The 18,480-nt window shown below is 42.5% G+C and overlaps 1 protein-coding gene across 2 annotated transcripts in view; it reads left to right on the plus strand.

The window, feature by feature from the left end:
- ORC1 (origin recognition complex subunit 1) overlaps positions 1–18,480 on the plus strand; it is a 35,145-nt gene that overhangs the window by 2,359 nt on the left and 14,306 nt on the right. The window contains exons 2-8 of one of the 2 annotated variants that reach the window (XM_073357704.1): positions 1,148–1,423; positions 2,206–2,333; positions 10,618–10,787; positions 11,918–12,302; positions 15,015–15,309; positions 16,838–16,948; positions 17,063–17,167. In XM_073357704.1, the coding sequence (XP_073213805.1) occupies positions 1,335–1,423; positions 2,206–2,333; positions 10,618–10,787; positions 11,918–12,302; positions 15,015–15,309; positions 16,838–16,948; positions 17,063–17,167 (1,283 nt within the window). In that variant the 5' untranslated portion in view covers positions 1,148–1,334. The remainder of the gene's footprint in view (positions 1–1,147; positions 1,424–2,205; positions 2,334–10,617; positions 10,788–11,917; positions 12,303–15,014; positions 15,310–16,837; positions 16,949–17,062; positions 17,168–18,480) is intronic. The other variant, XM_073357705.1, reaches the window with a different exon arrangement.

Genomic DNA, 18,480 nt, shown 5'->3' on the forward strand with positions numbered 1-18,480 from the left:
GAGCTCACAATCTAATGTGGTTGTAAAAAGCATAAATCGTGGTGGTACTCAGGCCATTGTAATACCTTAAACTATTTTAAACTCTTTTGAAATTGACTAGATTTATGTTTGTCCTCTTTGCTACTGTCAAGGACTATGCCCAACAACAAGTGCATAAATAATAATCATGTGATTTTTCTACTGCTCTTGGGGAAAAAGCTGAGCCATCAGCAGAAACAGGCATTGGAGTTATTTGTGGGGGAGGAAGATATAGAAAAGGGAGTTTGGGAGGACTAGATGGTCCTTATCTCACGGCACGGCCTGCTTGCATCAGTCAGGAGGATCTTGGTGAGAGACAGAAGAAGGACCTTCAATCCTGGCAGTGACTTTGGAGAGCGGTGAAAAGACAAACACGTATATCTCATTTCCAGCAGCTACAAGGGTGCTTCATATTTATCAGATCACTGTTAGCCAGCTGCTGATATGAAAAATAGAGGCCCCAGTGCAGGGTCCAAGGACAGTCTGCTATTAAAAATCTCTGCATCCTCTCTCTTTCCAGTACCAGAGAGGCTGAGTTTTCTCAGTAGGGCATTGCTGGTTGGGGGGAAAGGAGAGTTTTTCCCACCTTCATGTGCTACTGTTGGGTACAGAAATGACTATTACTGGTTCTGAACCTTGAACCAGTATAATCAGAGGGGAGAAATCACACATTAGGATTTGTTTGAGTGGCTCAGAGGTTTTGAATGTTAGAAGTGGTCCTGGTGGAGATGTGTTAGTGAAGAGGGTGCAAGTTGGGCATTCTCAGGTACAGTTATCACGTGGTTCTACAATTTTACCACAGGGGTACTGAGCCCTACTACATAAAATACTGGTCTGTAAAAATAAATATTTGGCATTTTCAGATTGCCTTTCACTGGAATGCTCAGAGTGCTTTATAAAATGTTAAGGACAAAATGTTCAAACTTAGGGCCTAATGTTAGGCACCCTAATAAGAGGCTTGATTTTTTTCAAAGGTGCTAAGCACTCTGTCCCATGGAAATCACTGGAAGCTCAGCACTTTTTAAAATCGGACTTCTTTATCTAGGTGCTTAACTTTAGTGACCCAGTTTAAATATTTTTTTCTAATTCTCTTAACACCTCTGAAATATGTAATAATTTCAATTGACAGCTGGAGAAGCTTGGGCATGGAGAGGTCCAGTGACTTGCCCAAGATAACTCAGTGAATCAGTGGCAGAGCAAGGAATTAAGAATCCAGGAATACTGACTCCAGTTTGTTGCTTTGGTCATTAGACAACACTACTTGCATTCACCAGCAAAATTAATTTGATACGTTCTAAAATCTCGCCGCAGAAATCATGAATACAAGACAGCAATGCAAGCGCATCTACTCATGGGTTGGAAGAGCAAAGAGCTCAGACCAGCAACTGAAGACCTTTCAATATAGGTAAATAATATTTATTTTAGGCTGAGACAGAGACTCCTAAAGAAACATGCCATTTTTTTTAGGGAGTAATCATGGACAAAAGTGCTGTAGTAACAACTAACTGTATTACTAGCACTTGTGTCAGGTATATGTAACAGGGTTGGAATAAGCATAAGCAATATCTTATGAAAACCGTCATCTCAAATAAGGCTCAGTGCTATTGCCTTGTATGATATTGTAAACATCAAACAAGACTGGCCACAAAGCTCTTGCATTGTAAATTAGACATCTTGGCAACTGGATAAGGTATTCAACACTCCAACCTAAACAGTTTATATATATGCTCTGTGCTGTTGTATTTTCTGCATCTACTGGTGGAGGTAAGTGACTCTTGTGGTGTGGGCTTGAGTTTGTAAAGCACTTTGTATTCTTTGGGATAAAAGGGATTATAAAAATGTAAGTCTGTGACTCTTGGGAAAAAAAAAGGGGGGGGGGGATGGGATGAGGGCAGGGGCTTGTTTCTGATAATTCCTTGGTAGTATCACTGATGTAACTCCATGGCTTGCATGAAAGCTAGCTAGCTGTCCGGTTACTCATGGATTCTGACCTACCTACATTAGTTGCTGTTGTGGGTGAAAAGAATTGAAACATTTGAGGAGGAGACATATGCATGGACTTTGCAAGGAGATCTGGCAAGAGGGCAAGAACAAGATCCAAATCTGACTGACTGACAACCTGATAGTCTCTGATCTGTAAAGAATATGAAATGAATTTGTTAATCTATATGTACCTCCATTTTCTAGGGGGGTCTTGATTAAATCAGAAAGAAGTCTAACAGAAATGTGTATACTACTTGGAGAATTTGTTTTAGTAGAAGGGGAGAATGCGGATCAACCTTTTGTGGCAAAACTCCTGAAACTATATGAAGATGGTAAGAGCAAGTATTTTCATTATAATAGTTCCATTGTGCCTTCTATCTGGGGATCTTAAGCCACTTTACGAACGCTAACTAAACTTCTTCACCACTGTCAGATAGGTATAACATTAGGGATATTGAGGCAGAGAGAAGCTAAATGACTTGCCCAAAGCTACATTGTAAGTCAGTGCCAGAACACAACTCAGGACCTAAGTCATTTAAAACAAAAACATCATCATTTTAATTAATTGACAGCTTTCCCAAATTATTGGTGGTTAAGTAGTAGCTGATCTCTCTCCCCTCACTCCAGCATAGATACAATAAAACATTCCTGTCAAGGTTCCTTCCCCACTCTGAACTCTAGGGTACAGGTGTGGGGACCTGCATGAAAAACCCCCTAAGCTTATTTTTACCATCTTAGGTTAAAACTTCCCCAAGGTACAAACTATTTTACCTTTTGTCCCTGGACTTTATTGCTGCCACCACCAAGCATCTAACAAATATAACCGGGAAAGGGCCTTAAGTTACAAAAAGACACAAAAACAGGAATATACATTCCATTCAGCACAACTTATTTTATCAGCCATTTAAACAAAACAGAATCTAACGCATATCTAACTAGATTGCTTGTTAACTCTTTACAGAAGTTCTGGCCTGCATTCCTGCTCTGGTCCCGGCAAAAGCAACACACAGACAGAGAGAACCCTTTGTTTTCCCCCCCCTCCAGCTTTGAAAGTGTCTTGTCTCCTCATTGGTCATTTTGGTCAGATGCCAGCGAGGTTATCTTTAGCTTCTTAACCCTTTACAGGTGAAAGGGTTTTTCTTCTGGCCAGGAGGGATTTAAAGGTGGTTAGCCTTCCCTTTTTATTTATGACCATTCCAATATAACTCAGGATGGGACATCTTGTTACATATAATATTTCAATAACAAATAACATCTCAGGATTAAGTATACAGTTCGTAACCCATGAAATATATGTGTTTGTGGTCATTTAGACAATGAGGATATAGATGTTGTATGTTGGACTCCTACGCCTTGGTGGCCAGCCAGAAGAGTGGAGGTAGCATAGGTCTTTGAGACTGGATGCCTGGGATAGGCCACACTGAGAATGTCACACTCAGGGCAGACTGCAAGAAACAGGGCAGACAATCCCCCAAAATTGGAGGTTTATTCTATAATTAGTCTCACCAAACCAGTATCAAAAGAGCTCCTGCAGCAACATACAGGTTAACAAGAAGGCAAACACAGTCCCCTTTAGGCATTACAGCCCTTGGCTCCCATCTAGGCAAACAGGTCTAATATAGTGAGAGGTTCCTGAAAACCCGAAATTGTTCCCGAAAACAATTTGCCATATGTGAGGTTCTACTAATCCCAAAGGATCAGACACTTATCCCTAGGTCAGTATGTATCTCAGATCTTACCCAAACATCATGCTGTCAGCCAATCCTTAGTAAACTAACTTAAGGTTTATTAATAAAAGAAAAGAAGAGTTATTGAATAGTTAAAATATTATATACATTACAAATGCCTGCAAGGTCCTTATATCAGATTTGTGGCAGTGATGGATGAATCTGCTGGCTTGCAAAAATCTCTGGAATCATCCCAAAAGATTAGAATACAAATGCAGTTTAAATGTAAAGTCTGCTAGAGTCTTTCCATGCATTTTCCAGGGTATTCCAAATAACTACTTGGAAGATCTCAATCCCATGGCTTAAACTTTCCCTGTTTAAAATTCAGCAGACTAGAGGTGCAGGACCAGGCCGGAGGTTTCACTTTTATAGCTGGCTGTCAGGCTGTCAAGTGTTTTGAGCACAGCATGTGACTGAGGATTCTTCCTTGTTGAGGACACACTGACCCACCACTTTGAAGTTAACATTCAATTTCCTGTGCATACTAGGTAATCTAGTTACACCATAAGGCAACAGCCGGTCATTCATTATAACAAGGATAGATAAGCTGAGGACAATTAGATAATATTATTAATTTCCTGCAGTGTCTCACATCTTTGATCTTAAGGTTAACTGAACACAGTTGCATACATAATGTAAGGTAATTAAGACATGAAAAGGATTTAATATCTAAAATCTAATTTGGTAAACTTCTAACAGGGTACAGGTACCCAGACAAACACATTTAGCATCTATCCTTGATTTCTGTTACTACAAATGAATGGGTTAGTGATTGCTGGTCTAGTACGTTTCTTTGATATTCACATACAAGTGAATTGTCCTGATACAATTGTAATGCCTCTTGTTAAGTTGTTATGGGTTGTACACAGGTGTCAAGGTTCCTCCCCCACTCTGAACTCTAGGGTACAGATGTGGGGACCTGCATGAAAACTTCCTAAGCTTACTTTTACCAACTTAGGTTAAAACTTCCCCAAGGTACAAATTACTTTTATCCTTTGCCCTTGGAATATCCACTGCCACCACCAAACTCTAACTGGGTTTACTGGGAAACATAGTTTGGACACGTCTTTCCCCCAAAAAATCCTCCCAACCCTTGCACCCCACTTCCTGGGAAAGGTTTGGTAAAAATCCTCACCAATTTGCACAGGTGACCACAGACCCAAACCCTTGGATCTGAGAACAATGAAAAAGCATTCAGTTTTCTTACAAGAAGTCTTTTAATAGAAATAGAAGTAAATAGAAGTAAAGGAATCCCCTCTGTAAAATCAGGATGGTAGATACCTTACAGGGTAATTAGATTCAAAACATAGAGAATCCCTCTAGGCAAAACCTCAAGTTACAAAAAAGACACACAGACAGGAATAGTCATTCTATTCAGCACAGTTCTTTTCTCAGCCATTTAAAGAAATCATAATCTAACACATACCTAGCTAGATTACTTACTAAAAGTTCTAAGACTCCATTCGTGTTCTATCCCCGGCAAAAGCAGCATACCGACAGACACAGACCTTTTGTTTCTCTCCCTCCTCCCAGCTTTTGAAAGTATCTTGTCTCCTCATTGGTCATTTTGGTCAGGTGCCAGCGAGGTTACCTTTAGCTTCTTAACCCTTTACAGGTGAGAGGATTTTTCCTCTGGCCAGGAGGGATTTTAAAGGGGTTTACCCTTCCCTTTATATTTATGACAACAGGTTAGATGGTTTGCCAGTGTCACCACTTCTTTATCAGGCATTATGGCATTGCATAGCTAGAGACCGGTAATGAGACTTCTTCCTTTCATTCAATTTTTGAACATGGTGATGTAGTTGGTTCCTCCTTTTTGGAAACCTTCTCAGGAGCTTCTTAGTGAATCAAAATGGGGCACTCGCAACATCACTGGCATCACCTAGTGGGGTCTGATTAGGTCACCTTCATGCAAATGAAGAACTTCCCCATCCCTGTAACTTTGGGCTCAGAAAGTCCACAGGTCCAAAAATATACTGATAGTCAGGTTAATACGTATTTTGGGATATTTGAGGTCATAGTCCACAGACGTTATCTCAACCATCCTAAACTCCCAATACAAAAATAACTTCAAAAATACAAAGCTAGAAAAAGATTGGAACTGAAATCATACAAATACACCAATCAGATGTTCATTCAGCCATGCCCAGAGAGGGAGGGTTTGTGTTTTACAGAGAGATGCTTATAACTTCTTTATATTTTGGTACTGAGCAGCAGGTCAATTTTGAACAGCATTTTTTTGACACACACACAATCTGGGAGAAAGGTTAGACTTTAACTCACAGTAAAAAAGTATTTTCCTCCTAAAATCACAATTTTGGGTTTCAATTTTTATGTGTAGGCCTGTCAGCTTCACAATAGAATAGACACATAAGAATTGCCATACTGAAATAGACCAGTAATCCATTTAGTTTTATATCCTTTCACTGATTGTGACCTGAAGTTTTTAGACAAAGCCTCAACAAACCCTATAGTGAACACTTGTGGAATAGCGGTTCATAACGTGAATTTCTTCTTAACCTTTTTCAAGTAAGGTAGCCTTATGCGCTGCAGCACAAGGATTTATATGCCTTCTATTTTTGTCTAGCTAGAATGACTGTGGCTATTAGTAATTGAGCGGAAGGATGATCTTGGAGTTAAGGCACTGGGCTGGGACCTAGGCATTCTGGATTCAATTCCTATCTCTGCCAAAGACTCCCTGTATGATCTTGTGCAAGTTAATTAACTTCTATGTTCCTCAATTTCCAGTCTGGAAAATGAGGATAATAGTACTTTCTTTCTCCCTCTCTGTGTCTGGCCTACTTAGGGTGTATCTACACTATGAAATTAGGTCGAATTTATAGAAGTTGGTTTTGTAGAAAGCGTTTTTATACAGTCGATTATGTGTGTCCCCACACAAATGCTCTAAGTGCATTCAGTCGGCGGAGTGCGTCCACAGTACCGAGGCAACCGGCAACTTCCGGAGTGTTGCACTGTGGGTAGCTATCCCCCAGTTCCCGCAGTCTCCGCCGCCCATTTGAATTCTGGGTAGAAATCCCAATGCCTGATGGGGCAAAAACATTGTCGCATGTGGTTCTGGGTACATATCGTCAGGCACCCCCTTTCCTCCCTCCCTCGGTGAAAGCAATGGCAGACAATCGTTTCGCGCCTTTTTTCCTGGGTTACCCGTGCAGACGCCATGGAGCCCGCTCAGCTCAGCGTCACCGTATGTCTCCTGGGTGCTGGCAGATGCAGTACTGCATTGCTACACAGCAGCAGCTCAGTGCCTTTTGGCAGCAGACAGTGCAGTATGACTGGTAGCCATTGTCGCCGTACTCGAGGGTGCTCTTTTAGCCAACCTCGGTGAGGTCGGTCAGGGGCGCCTGGGCAAACATGGGAGTGACTCAGCCAGGTCATTTCCCTTTTAAGTTTCGTCTTATGGCAGTTCAGTCCTGCCGGCAGTCATACCGCACCGTCTTCTAATGAGCAGCCAGGAGATGACAATGGCCAGCAGTCATACTGCACTGTCTGCTGCCAGCAAGATGTATAAAGATAGATGAAGTGGATCAAAACAAGAAATTGACCAGATTTGATTTGTATTCATTTTCTCCTCCCTTCTTCCCTCCCTCCATGAAATCAGCGGCCTGCTAAACCCAGGCTTTTGAGTTCTATCCTTGAGGGGGCCATTCTGTTTCTCCTTGATGCAAAGCCACCCCCTTCGTTGATTTTAATTCCCTGTAAGCCATGTTGTCAATCGCCCCTCCCTCCATCAGGGCAACGGCAGACAGTTGTTTCACACCACTTTTCAGCGAGATGCCATAGCACTGGGAACATGGAGCCCACTCAGATCACCGCGGCAATGATGAGCACTATAAACACCGCGCGCGTTATCCAACAGGATATGCAGAACCACAACCTGCAAGAAAAGCGAAACCAGGTGAGGAGGAGGCAACTGCAGTGCCGTGACAAGGCTGATGAGGACATGGACTTAGACTTCTCACAAAGTAGGGGCCCCTGCAGTGTGCACATCATGGTGTCAATTGGGCAGGTTCATGGTGTGGAACCCTGATTCTGGGCCCGGGAAACAAGCACAGAGTGGTGAGACCGCATAGTGTTGCAGGTCTGGGACGATTTCCAGTGGCTGCGAAACTTTTGCATGCGTAAGGGCACTTTCATGGAACTTTGTGACTTGCTTTTCCCTGCCCTGAAGCGCAAGAATACCAAGATGAGAGCAGCCCTCACAGTTGAGAAGCGAGTGGCGATAGCCCTGTGGAAGCTTGCAACGCCAGACAGCTACCGGTCAGTTGGGAATCAATTTGGAGTGGGCAAATCTACTGTGGGGGCTGCTGTGATGCAAGTAGCCAATGCTATCACTGAGCTGCTGATATCAAGGGTAGTGACTCTGGGAAATGTGCAGGTCATAGTGAATGGCTTTGCTGCAATGGGATTCCCTAACTGTGGTGGGGCGATAGACAGAACCCATATCTCTATCTTGGCAGTGGAGCACCAAGGCAGCGAGTACATTACTGGCAAGGGGTACTTTTCAATGGTGCTGCAAGCACTGGTGGATCACACAGGACGTTTCACCAACATCAACGTGGGATGGCCAGAAAAGGTACATGACGCTCGCATCTTCAGGAACTGGTCTGTTTCAACAGCTGCAGCAAGGGACTTACTTTCCAGACCAGAAAATAACCATTGGGGATGTTGAAATGTCTATAGTTATCCTTGGGGAACCAGCCTACCCCTTAATGCCCTGGCTCATGAAGCCGTACACAGGCAGCCTGGACAGTAGTCAGGAGCTGTTCAACTAGAGACTGAGCAAGTGCAGAATGGTGGTAGAATGTGCATTTGGGTGTTTAAAAGCGCGATGGTGGAGTTTACTGACTCGGTTAGACCTCAGCGAAAACAATATTCCCATTGTTATTACTGCTTTCTGTGAGCTCCACAGTATCTGTGAGAGTAAGGGGGAGACATTTATGGCGGGATGGGAGGTTGAGACAAATTGCTTGGCCACTGATTACGTGCAGCCAGACACCAGGGCGGTTAGAAGAGTACAGGAGGGTGCGGTGCACATCAGAAAAGCTTTGAAAACCAGTTTCTGGAATGTCCAGGCTACGGTATGAAAGTTCTGTTTGTTTCTCCTTAACAGACCCCTTCCAACCCCCCCGATTTCACTCTACTTTCCTGTAAGCTAAGCACCCTCCCCTCCCCTCTTCGATCACTGCTTGCAGAGGCAATAAAGTCATTGCTTCTTCATGTTCGTGCATTCTTTATTTATTCATCACACAAATAGGGGGATAACTGCCAAGGTAGCCCGGGAGGGGTGTTGGAGGAGGGAAGGACAAGGCCACACAGCACTTTAAAACTTATTGAATGCCAGCCTTCCGTTGCTTGAGCAATCCTCTGGAGTGGAGTGGCTGGGTGGCCAGAGGCCCGCCCCACCGCATTCTTGGGTGTCTGGGTGAGGAGGTTATGGAACTTGGGAAGGAGGGCGGTTGGTTACACAGGGGCTGTAGCGGTGGTCTGTGCTCCTGCTGCCTTTCCTGCAGCTCAACCATACGCTGGAGCACATGAGTTTGATCCTCCAGCAGCCTGAGAATTGACTCCTGCCTTCTTTCAGCAAGCTGACGCCACCTACCATCTTCAGCCTGCCACCTCTCCTTGTGGTCATATTATGTTTTCCTGCACTCTGAGATTGCCTGCCTCCACGTATTTTGCTGTGCTCTGTCAGTGTGGGAGGACAGCATGAGGTCAGAGAACATTTCATCACAAGTGCGTTTTTTTCAGCTTCTAATCTTTGCTAGCCTCTGGGAAGGAGAAACATATGCAGCTGGTGGAAGGAAAAAAAGGGAGCGTGGTAGTTAAAAAGACACATTTTATAGAACAATGGGTACACTCTTTCACAGTAAACCTTGCTGTTAACATTACATAGCACATGTACTTTCGTTACAAGGTCACATTTTGCCTCTTATTGAGGGTATGCCGGTTGGTGTGAGGGATTACTCACGCAGGGCCGGGCAGCAGAATTCGGCTTGCAGTAGCCATGGTAAACCACGGTCTTTTGGCTTCTTTAACCTTCATAACATGTGGGAATGGTTTCAAACATTTGGTAGGTTCGCCTGAGCTCCTTAATTTTCATGTGGCACTGCTGCAGGTCCCTGTTATAGCCTCTGTCCTTCATGCCATTGGAGATTTTTTCAAATATTTTGGCATTTCGTCTTTTCGAACGGAGTTGTGCCAGCACGGATTCCTCTCCCCATACAGCGATCAGATCCCGTACCTCCCGTTTGGTCCATGCTGGAGCTCTTTGGCGATTTTGGGACTGCATGGTCTCCTGTGATGATGAGCTCTGCATGGTGGCCTGTGCAGGTGAGCTCGCCACACTGGCCAAACAGGAAATGAGATTCAAAAGTTCGTGGGCCTTTTCCTGTATACCTGGCCAGTGCATCTGAGTTGAGAGCGCTGTCCAGAGCGGTCACAACTGAGCACTCTGGGATAGCTCCCGGAGGCCAATACCGTTGAATTGTGTCCACAGTACCCCAAATTCAACCCGGCCAGGCCGATTTCAGCGCTAATCCTCTCATCGGGGGTGGAGTAAAGAAATCAATTTTAAGAGCCCTTTAAGTCGAAAAAAAGGGCTTTATCGTGTGGACGGGTGCAGGGTTAAATTGAGATAACGCTGCTAAATTCGACCTAAACTCGTAGCATAGACTAGGTCTTTGACTACATGCTTAGGGATAGAAGGCTCTTTCTTACTATGTGTATGTACAGTGCCTGACACAATGTGGCTTTGATCTCAGTTGGAGCCTTTTGGCCTGCTATAATACAAATAATGAATAATAATGCTATAACTAAAATTAGAGTTTTGAATGCTGATTCAATTTTTCCCTGTTTCCCTCTGCTGTAGGCTCTCAAGAAAAGCATGCAGTTGTTCAATGGTTCTCTCGTATTACAGAGCTACCACTCAATAAACGGAAACTGCTGCAAAGAGAGGTTTCTTCCCAGGAGATATTTTTGGATAAAGGTCCTGGATATGACACTGACATAAATGTGGAGACCATAATTAAAAACGTGAAGGTGTGTACCCAGGTCACGATCTGCATGCAGGAAAGGAGGGGATGGAAGAACTTTGGAAAGCCTAAAGCAAGGGTGGAACTACTTATTTGCCCTCATGAAACCTATTTGAATTCTTAATGCAGCTCTGTAGGGATGTTGGGAATCATTAATACTTATACTCCTGGGGGAATTCTGCACATCTGCGGACGCACAGAATTTTTCTGTCCTGCATAATTTTATATTTTTCCACAAAAAATACATTTTGCCTAAGTGCTGCCTTTTGGCCACCAGAGGCAGAACTGTAGCACTTCTGGGGCAGAAAGAATTCCTCCCCCCCCCGCCCCCAATAAATAAATAAAATAAAATGTCTAGTGCTGCAGAATTCCTCCAGGAGTAGAAGTTCATCACAGCACCCCGCCCGCGGAGCCAGGTTAGAACACAGTGGGGCGCACACGGCTGCTGGGGGTGGTCACAGACTGGGGTTCAGAATGGCTAACGGGGGGACAGACTGGGGCATGGTCTCGGGAGCTAGTGGGGTGACAACGTTGAGCATGGGGGAGGGGGGATGCAGAGACCTGTGGGGATCGGAGGGGAGGGGGCAGATGTGCCTGACTGAATGGGAGAGGCTTGGGGTCAGCCAGGGTCTGCATGGGGGAGGTTTCCCAACTCCTTAAGAATCTCCCCCCCTCCCCTCCCCCCCCCCAAAAAAAAATTCACCCACCCACCCACTCCACTCAACACCCTCCACTGCTAGGCTCCTTCCTTCTCCCTCAGCTCCTCTGTTTCCCCTGACTCACCTAAGCCTATGCATTACTTCTGACAGGTGCAGGAAATACAGTTCTGTATTATAGTTTAAATAAATAACTCAATGTTCTGTATTAATATGCCTAGTAAGGAATCTGTCAAAAAAAAAATTACCAGAATCTTTTTTTTGCTGTGTATTGTTACAGACATACTTGTTGACAGAATTCCCCCAGGAGTAGAATACTTAATATGGTCTAACAACAGTGTCCTCTGTAATTCTTCATTACAGGTGTACCAATAGCACAGTCATGGGATAAAATGTTAAGATACGTGATTAGGAAAAATAACAAAGAACTAAGTAAACAGCAGATACTAAAGGGTGACTTGATATTTTTCTCCATTTATAGGTGATACCTTTGGCCCCAGAGGAGGAGGTGCCTGTTAGGTCAAATGGAAAACAGATATTCTTTGTAAAGGAATCTTGGGATGGGAAATGCTTTAAGCCTCTGTCCCCTGGCTTATTGTCTGAGCTGAAAGAAGCAGAGAAAAAGAAAAGAGTTGGCAGCCCAAGCCCTTTAACTGACTGCCAGGTGTTTTCTTCGGACTTCATTTGTTCCTTGAAAACAGAGACTAACAGAGTCACTCGGAGTACCATGAAAACCAAGAACATTCAGATGGAAATAGAATCAAGACACTCTGCTTCCAAGTCCTCCCTGTCTAAGGAGAGACATTCCCAAAGGGTGGCAAATGGCATTAACACCCCAGGAGCAAGGAAGAAGTTACAGCTAAACAGTATGTACACAGCAATACTTTATCCAATGCAATACTTTTGGTTTTACTAGTAATTTGGCAACTAGTAGTAAACCTAATAGCAGAGTTGCTGGACCTGGAGACTGAAGTCTTGTGTTTATTCATAGTACAGGGAGAAGCAGCTCTCTGAGTAACTCCTGTGGGCCTGGCCTTCCTCTAGCTGCTGTGATCTCACTGCCAGGTCTTTTCACTTGGGAATGTGGTAAAGGGGGCTTATAGGGAGTACAGTCTTTCAGCAAGTGGGTTCTTGTTTTGGGTAGTAGCAGCATCAAGAGCAAGAGTCCCATCTCTACCTGCTTCATAGCTGATCCAGCCACTGAATATGTCATAAGGAATAGATATAAAATGCTGACCAGTGTGGGATCAGCACATTGAGGATGGCTACCCCTTTCTATGCAGTTGACTATTGATCATCGTCCCCTTAGTAGCTGGCCTTTTGAGCTGTATTGGAGATGTATTTTGAGGTGTATTGGAGATCTTTATTACTGCCTGTCATGACAGATTTTCTGAGTAAATACTGTAGGGAATTTTGCACTGAAGGAGTTATCGTTGGGCAAAGGATGTCACATAAAGAAGAAAATAAATAATCCGAAAAGGTAGTCTGGTTTTCTAGTAGATGTAACCCGTGTGCATGCAATATGGCTCTTTGTCCCCTTTTAGTTTCTAGACCAGGTGCAGTGGTTGAAGACTGCTTCCACCTCTAAGTTAATGGACCTGGATCTTTAACTCAAGCAGTAGAGGTTTGTTCTCTTAGATACAGAGACCCTGGCTTCAGTCCCTGCATGTGACCCAGCCACTTAGCTATGATTAACACAATTGGCGGGCCACTCTCGGGTTGAATTGAAGGAGGAAGAAGTAATAGCACACTCCCCTTCTCCACCCTCACCCTAAGCCCCAACCACCAGGGACTGTACTCAATACATTGGGGAGATCTTTGGAATGATTGTCCCTCTTCTTTCTTGTGTTCTTTGATCAGTGAAATAGTAAACACTGACACTTAAACTAGCCTCTTTAGGCTTCAGAGTTAATGCCCTACAGAGGAACAAACTTTATCTATTTATCTTGCATGTTGCTATTATTTCAGGTAGTCCAAAGGCTCAGCCATTGCATTGAATTGCATTCTGTTCATGTAGTAATAGTTACATTTGCAACAATAGGGGCTAGAGATGTAATCTGCATTTTAAATGAAAGATGATATACTGCAGCACAAAATCCATGTGTGACAGAAAAGTGCTGGTTTGCCAAGCTGCCAGAAGTCAGCCCAATTTGATCCACGTGCTTTAATGGGATGTCGCCTGGGGAATCCATTTAATAATAAATTTCAGTGACTGCTGCTTAGTTAGGAAGTATTAGAAAAAATTTCTCGAAGTGGGGAAGGATTAGCCAGTGCTGAAGTTAGTGTGGTGGTCCATTGTGGGATTCCATGTTTGTGTCTCAACGATTCTATATCAAATGTGCTCAGTTTACAAGCAAAACTTATTTCCAACTGGCAGTCCTGGAAACTCAGTCTGGGATCTGAGTCAAGCTGGGTTCTTTCCTTCTCTCATATCATTACCAATGATAAAAGTTCTGTAGGCCAGCTTTTGTTCTTAGTAATGTCCTTGTGCATTCCCTAGAGTCTTGCATAGATTTGCAGACGTTCAAATAATTGGAATCTTTGTAAACAGTTTTATAACTTTAATAAACTTTTATAAGCAGTTTTGTTTGCACAGGAAGGAATTACATTCAGCTCCCTCCTCTCTCAGCTGTGTTGGCTATGCATGGATAACAAACAAGCAGCAGTAAAAACATATTTTAATTACTGTAGCAAATAGAATGTCTCAGTTCAGGTGTGGGGGAGCAAATCTGCTAACTAAGAAGGTGCAATTTTCATGTCATTTTCAAGAGCAGAAGAATGCTTTGGCTCAGGAATGATATAGGTTTGGATAGAATTATAAAGCTCTAGTTGTTTTTTAATACAGAAGTTGCAAAACAAAAAAGAGTGCAGTGAAAATTAATTGGTCTGGTAAGCATAGTATTTTTGTTTGAATGACCTTTGTAAATTGGGGCCATTATTTAAAGGGGATGATAAACTGTCTGTAGGAGTACTAAGAGTTAGATCCCTTTAATTTCAAAAGTACTGGTTTGAGGTTGCTGTAAATCATGCAATGTTCCTGCTATGTTGGTGATTGTAAAATATGTACATCATCTGTCAAGCGGGAGTGTTGGGCAATGGATCAACCAGCACATACACATTGTTGATAATTTCCCTGCTCTGATGTCTGTCTCCTGTTATGAAGAGTAGGTGGGTACTTCAGTAGACACCGAGGGTCAGATTATTCCAGTCTACTGGTTAAGCATATGTTTAGGTGGCTACTTTGCATTATGGCCTGGCTAGATAAGAGACTGTTTAGCTGTGTATGTGTGCAATCAAGAATACACATACGTCTGGATGTTCACATGCAAGCTAATGCTCAGATGAGCTTATACTTGGGAAAGAGGGAATATGGGGCTTGAAAATTCAGACCCTAAATCTGTGTTCCATCTTCTCACAAAAGAAATGTTTTTCATATTAAGTAGTTCAATTATTCATCCTCCATCATGTAACCCTAAAAAGCAGTTAGATTATATGCCATGAGTGGCTTGGCAGCTAAGAGTTAACCAAATCAGCCATATTAAAACTTGGTGACCTTTTGTTATGGTGTTGGTTTTTAGGTCCTACGAAATCTAGAAACAAACTCACAGGATGCGATGTTTTAGAACTCTTGGGTGATGACTGTGATGCTTTAGAGGCCCTGGAACCATCAGCTACCAAGAGAAAGGTGACATTCACTGAGATTTTGGGCTCACCTCCAAAAATATCTCGCACCAATGGTGAGCCAGACTCACCACTGAGTATCAGGGGAGACTGGACTAAGCTAGCTGAAACAATAAGGATATCTCCCTACAGAAGGGGCCAAGATTCCAGCCTGAAAGCCAAGAATCTTGATGGGAAAGATGATGACACATGGTAAGTGGCAGCATTGTTCTAATGCATCTTTGATTGGCACCCCTGTTCTTTGTATCTTGTTTCCCCTTTTTTAAAATAAATCATTGTCTTGAAGCAAGATATTATCAAAGATCCTGCAGGAAAGAGCAGGTGCTTCCTGCAAGGATGTCACTGGTTAACAGTAGATGTTCTTTACAGCAAATTGGGGGAATCCATATAAAAACTACACCCTGAGAGACAAAATATTGGATATGAGGGTTGGTAACTGAGTATTCAGTGCCCTTCCAAAAATACTTACAACCTAACACTTTTAATACTGGGATTTTGGGAAGACTTTTTAGCTTTCATTTTCTTTTCCAAATTGGTTGCTATTTCCTCTATCTGCTTGGAGTAGTGGGGAAAGCTTTACCATGTTTTATATTTTATTTTGCTCCCATTATTCCCTGCCCTCCTACTCAATTTTTATTTTAAAAAAATCCCACTTTGAACAATTTTCCGATCACAGGAGAGTACTGACAGTCTGTGAAATCCCAGAATATGCTCAAATGCTTTGCCTGCTACTGATGTAGAAAAGCTTTAATAATTACAAGAGGCTCCATGGACCTGGGTTATGGAGGAGCTTCCAGAGCAAAAGGGTACATGGAGGGGGAGGAATGTAAGGGGTTTGGAAAATGGGGTTGTGGGCTACACAGGTCAGGATGTTAGAGTGAGAAGTGTAGGGGTCCAGGGCAGATATGATGGGGATGCAGAAAGGGGAGGTGGTCTAGTCATGTTGACCCTTACAAGTCTATACACTGCCATCATAGTCTCTTCCTCTCCTCATCAGTTTCCCCTCACTTGATGCATATATACCCCACAGCTCTCCTATCACCCCATGTGTGTAAGCTACACATACACACATATATATAGATAGATCTGCTCAAAGATAGCCAAGCTATATTGGGCCTCATAAAATTTGTCATATGAGTCCTTCTCCAGACTTTATGTGCTAATCTATTTAAGTTTGTGGCAAATTAAAAAAAAAAAAAAAAAAAAAAAAATCTTCCACACAATAATCTTAATTAAATTTGCTCAGTGTATTTTCTATCAGAATAATCGCTAAAAATCACAACAAGCAGGAAAAAAATCAGGTCGTCTTTATATTGTACATCCATAAAAATGCAAAAAGGGACACATTTTTCTTTACATGTCCTTTTTAAAGAAGTGTTACTATGGAGCAAACATTTGATGGAACTAAATTTGTTAGTCTCTAAGGTGCCACAAGTACTCCTTTTCTTTTTGTGAATACAGACTAACACGGCTGCTACTCTGAAACCTGACATTTGATGGAACTGTGATCTAAAGTCTTTTGGTCACACAGTGTTGGTGTGCTGTTAAATGTTTGTTGTGTTGTACACTCAGAGTCTGCAATGTAGTGCAATTAAGAAATCTAAAAGAATAAAGAGGTATCTGCAATGAATTAAAGTGAGCAATTCACCACAATATGGCCCATCTAATGGACAATTTGTATTTGTAATGCTATAGGTAGATGTCCCTTTTTTTTCATCAGGCATTTGAACAGTAGAAATGAAGAGGAGGAAACTGAGGAGAGAACCAGGGAATCCAAAAGAACAACCAAACAAGCAGCTACTTCCAAGAGCAATTCTAAAAGCGACACAAAGTAAATCCTGATATTCAAATGATGTTCACATGTCTTATGTTCACTTATTCCAAGAGTGATTTTTCGGTCACTTGACATAAAGACTAGATACAAATAGCTTTGTTCTTTCTCTAGTTTAGCTGAGGAGCAAGAGCTGAAGACCAGGAGTCCAGTGGTGATCCCACGTTCTCATAGGAAATGTGTGCAGAAGACTACTGCTCGCATTGCAGAGCAACTCCAGTAAGTTTTCTCCATTGTGTCTGAGTCAGATTGCCATTGGTGGCTTTCAGCTCTGAGTGTTGACGTAGTCTAATGTTGAAATGCAAATCAAATGAATCTCATTCATGCAAGGAAATAGTTTGTGTGATTGCAAGGCAAATTGTTCTCAAGAAAACAATTCAAAATCCTTCTGCTGCATTTTCAAATTAATTACTTTCATCCTTTAATTAAAGTAAACAGCAAGTAAAAAACAAGAAAAATTGTTTTACCCATTACTGTTGTTCTGTGATGTATTAAGACACTCATTTGTTTTTGTTTTTTTTCCCAAAAATGCTTTCTGCATATTGTTTTACTTGATAATTGGGATTTGATGTTTCCACTCTTCTTGCTGGTGGATTCTTTGAGAGGTGAAGTGAAATGGTGACATCACCAATGGCTGAAGCCTGAGTGACAGTTTTTCTAGTTCTCATCTGAGTGGGAGAGGGGTCTTGAGTCCAAGGTCCTGTCCATGGTGCAACTTTTAGTTTAGTTTGTAACCTGGTAGTTACCAGGCCAGTGGTCTCTAAATAGGTTTATGTTCACACTTCATATAAAAAACTTATTTAGTAACTGAGGACTAACAGTGTTCACCCCTGGAGCGCTACCAGTTCAGCATGCTTTTTTGAAGTTCAAACAGCACTCTCTCTCTGCCTGTGTACCCAGTTTGACAAGTCCTCCTCCTTCCCACCTATCTAGTGCCCTGCCCCATATGCAGATGCTGCTGCTCTGTATGTGCATCCACCACGCACTGTTTTCCCAGAATCCAGTGAATTAAGGGTTAGACAGCATAGTAGGTTTGGATGTGCACAACTGAGATAGCAAGACCTCTGCTGTGTGAACAGTTGATGATGCCATTAAGTGGTTACAAAATCATAGTTAAGTGATGTAGTGCAGACTGGCCTTACATTAGCAGTCCTAAGAGGAGCAAGAATCTGATGTTCCTGATATTACCAATGGGGAGGGGAAGGAGGAAAGGGAATATATGTATTTGGAAACAGTGAGGTCATCTTCACACGTCAGAAAAGAAGAGTAGGAAGAGGCACAAACTAAATTTTACTTTACAGTTTGCCTTTAAATATACAGATAAAATAAATATGGTGTGGACTGTATCTTCTGTTTTAACTTGCAAATAAACACAAAAAGATTTGGTTCTATTTTAGGATTTTATATTGCAGCCCATCACCATAATATTTGAACACTGTCCATGTAAAATGATAATAGCGGTCCCAAGTGGGCTTTGTGAGGTCACTTTTTTGCATGTTGGTGTAAAAAGTCTGCTTGAAGCATCTGGAGTG

This window comes from Lepidochelys kempii, chromosome 8 (genome assembly GCF_965140265.1).
Source record: "Lepidochelys kempii isolate rLepKem1 chromosome 8, rLepKem1.hap2, whole genome shotgun sequence".
In the NCBI taxonomy this organism is placed as follows: domain Eukaryota; kingdom Metazoa; phylum Chordata; order Testudines; family Cheloniidae; genus Lepidochelys; species Lepidochelys kempii.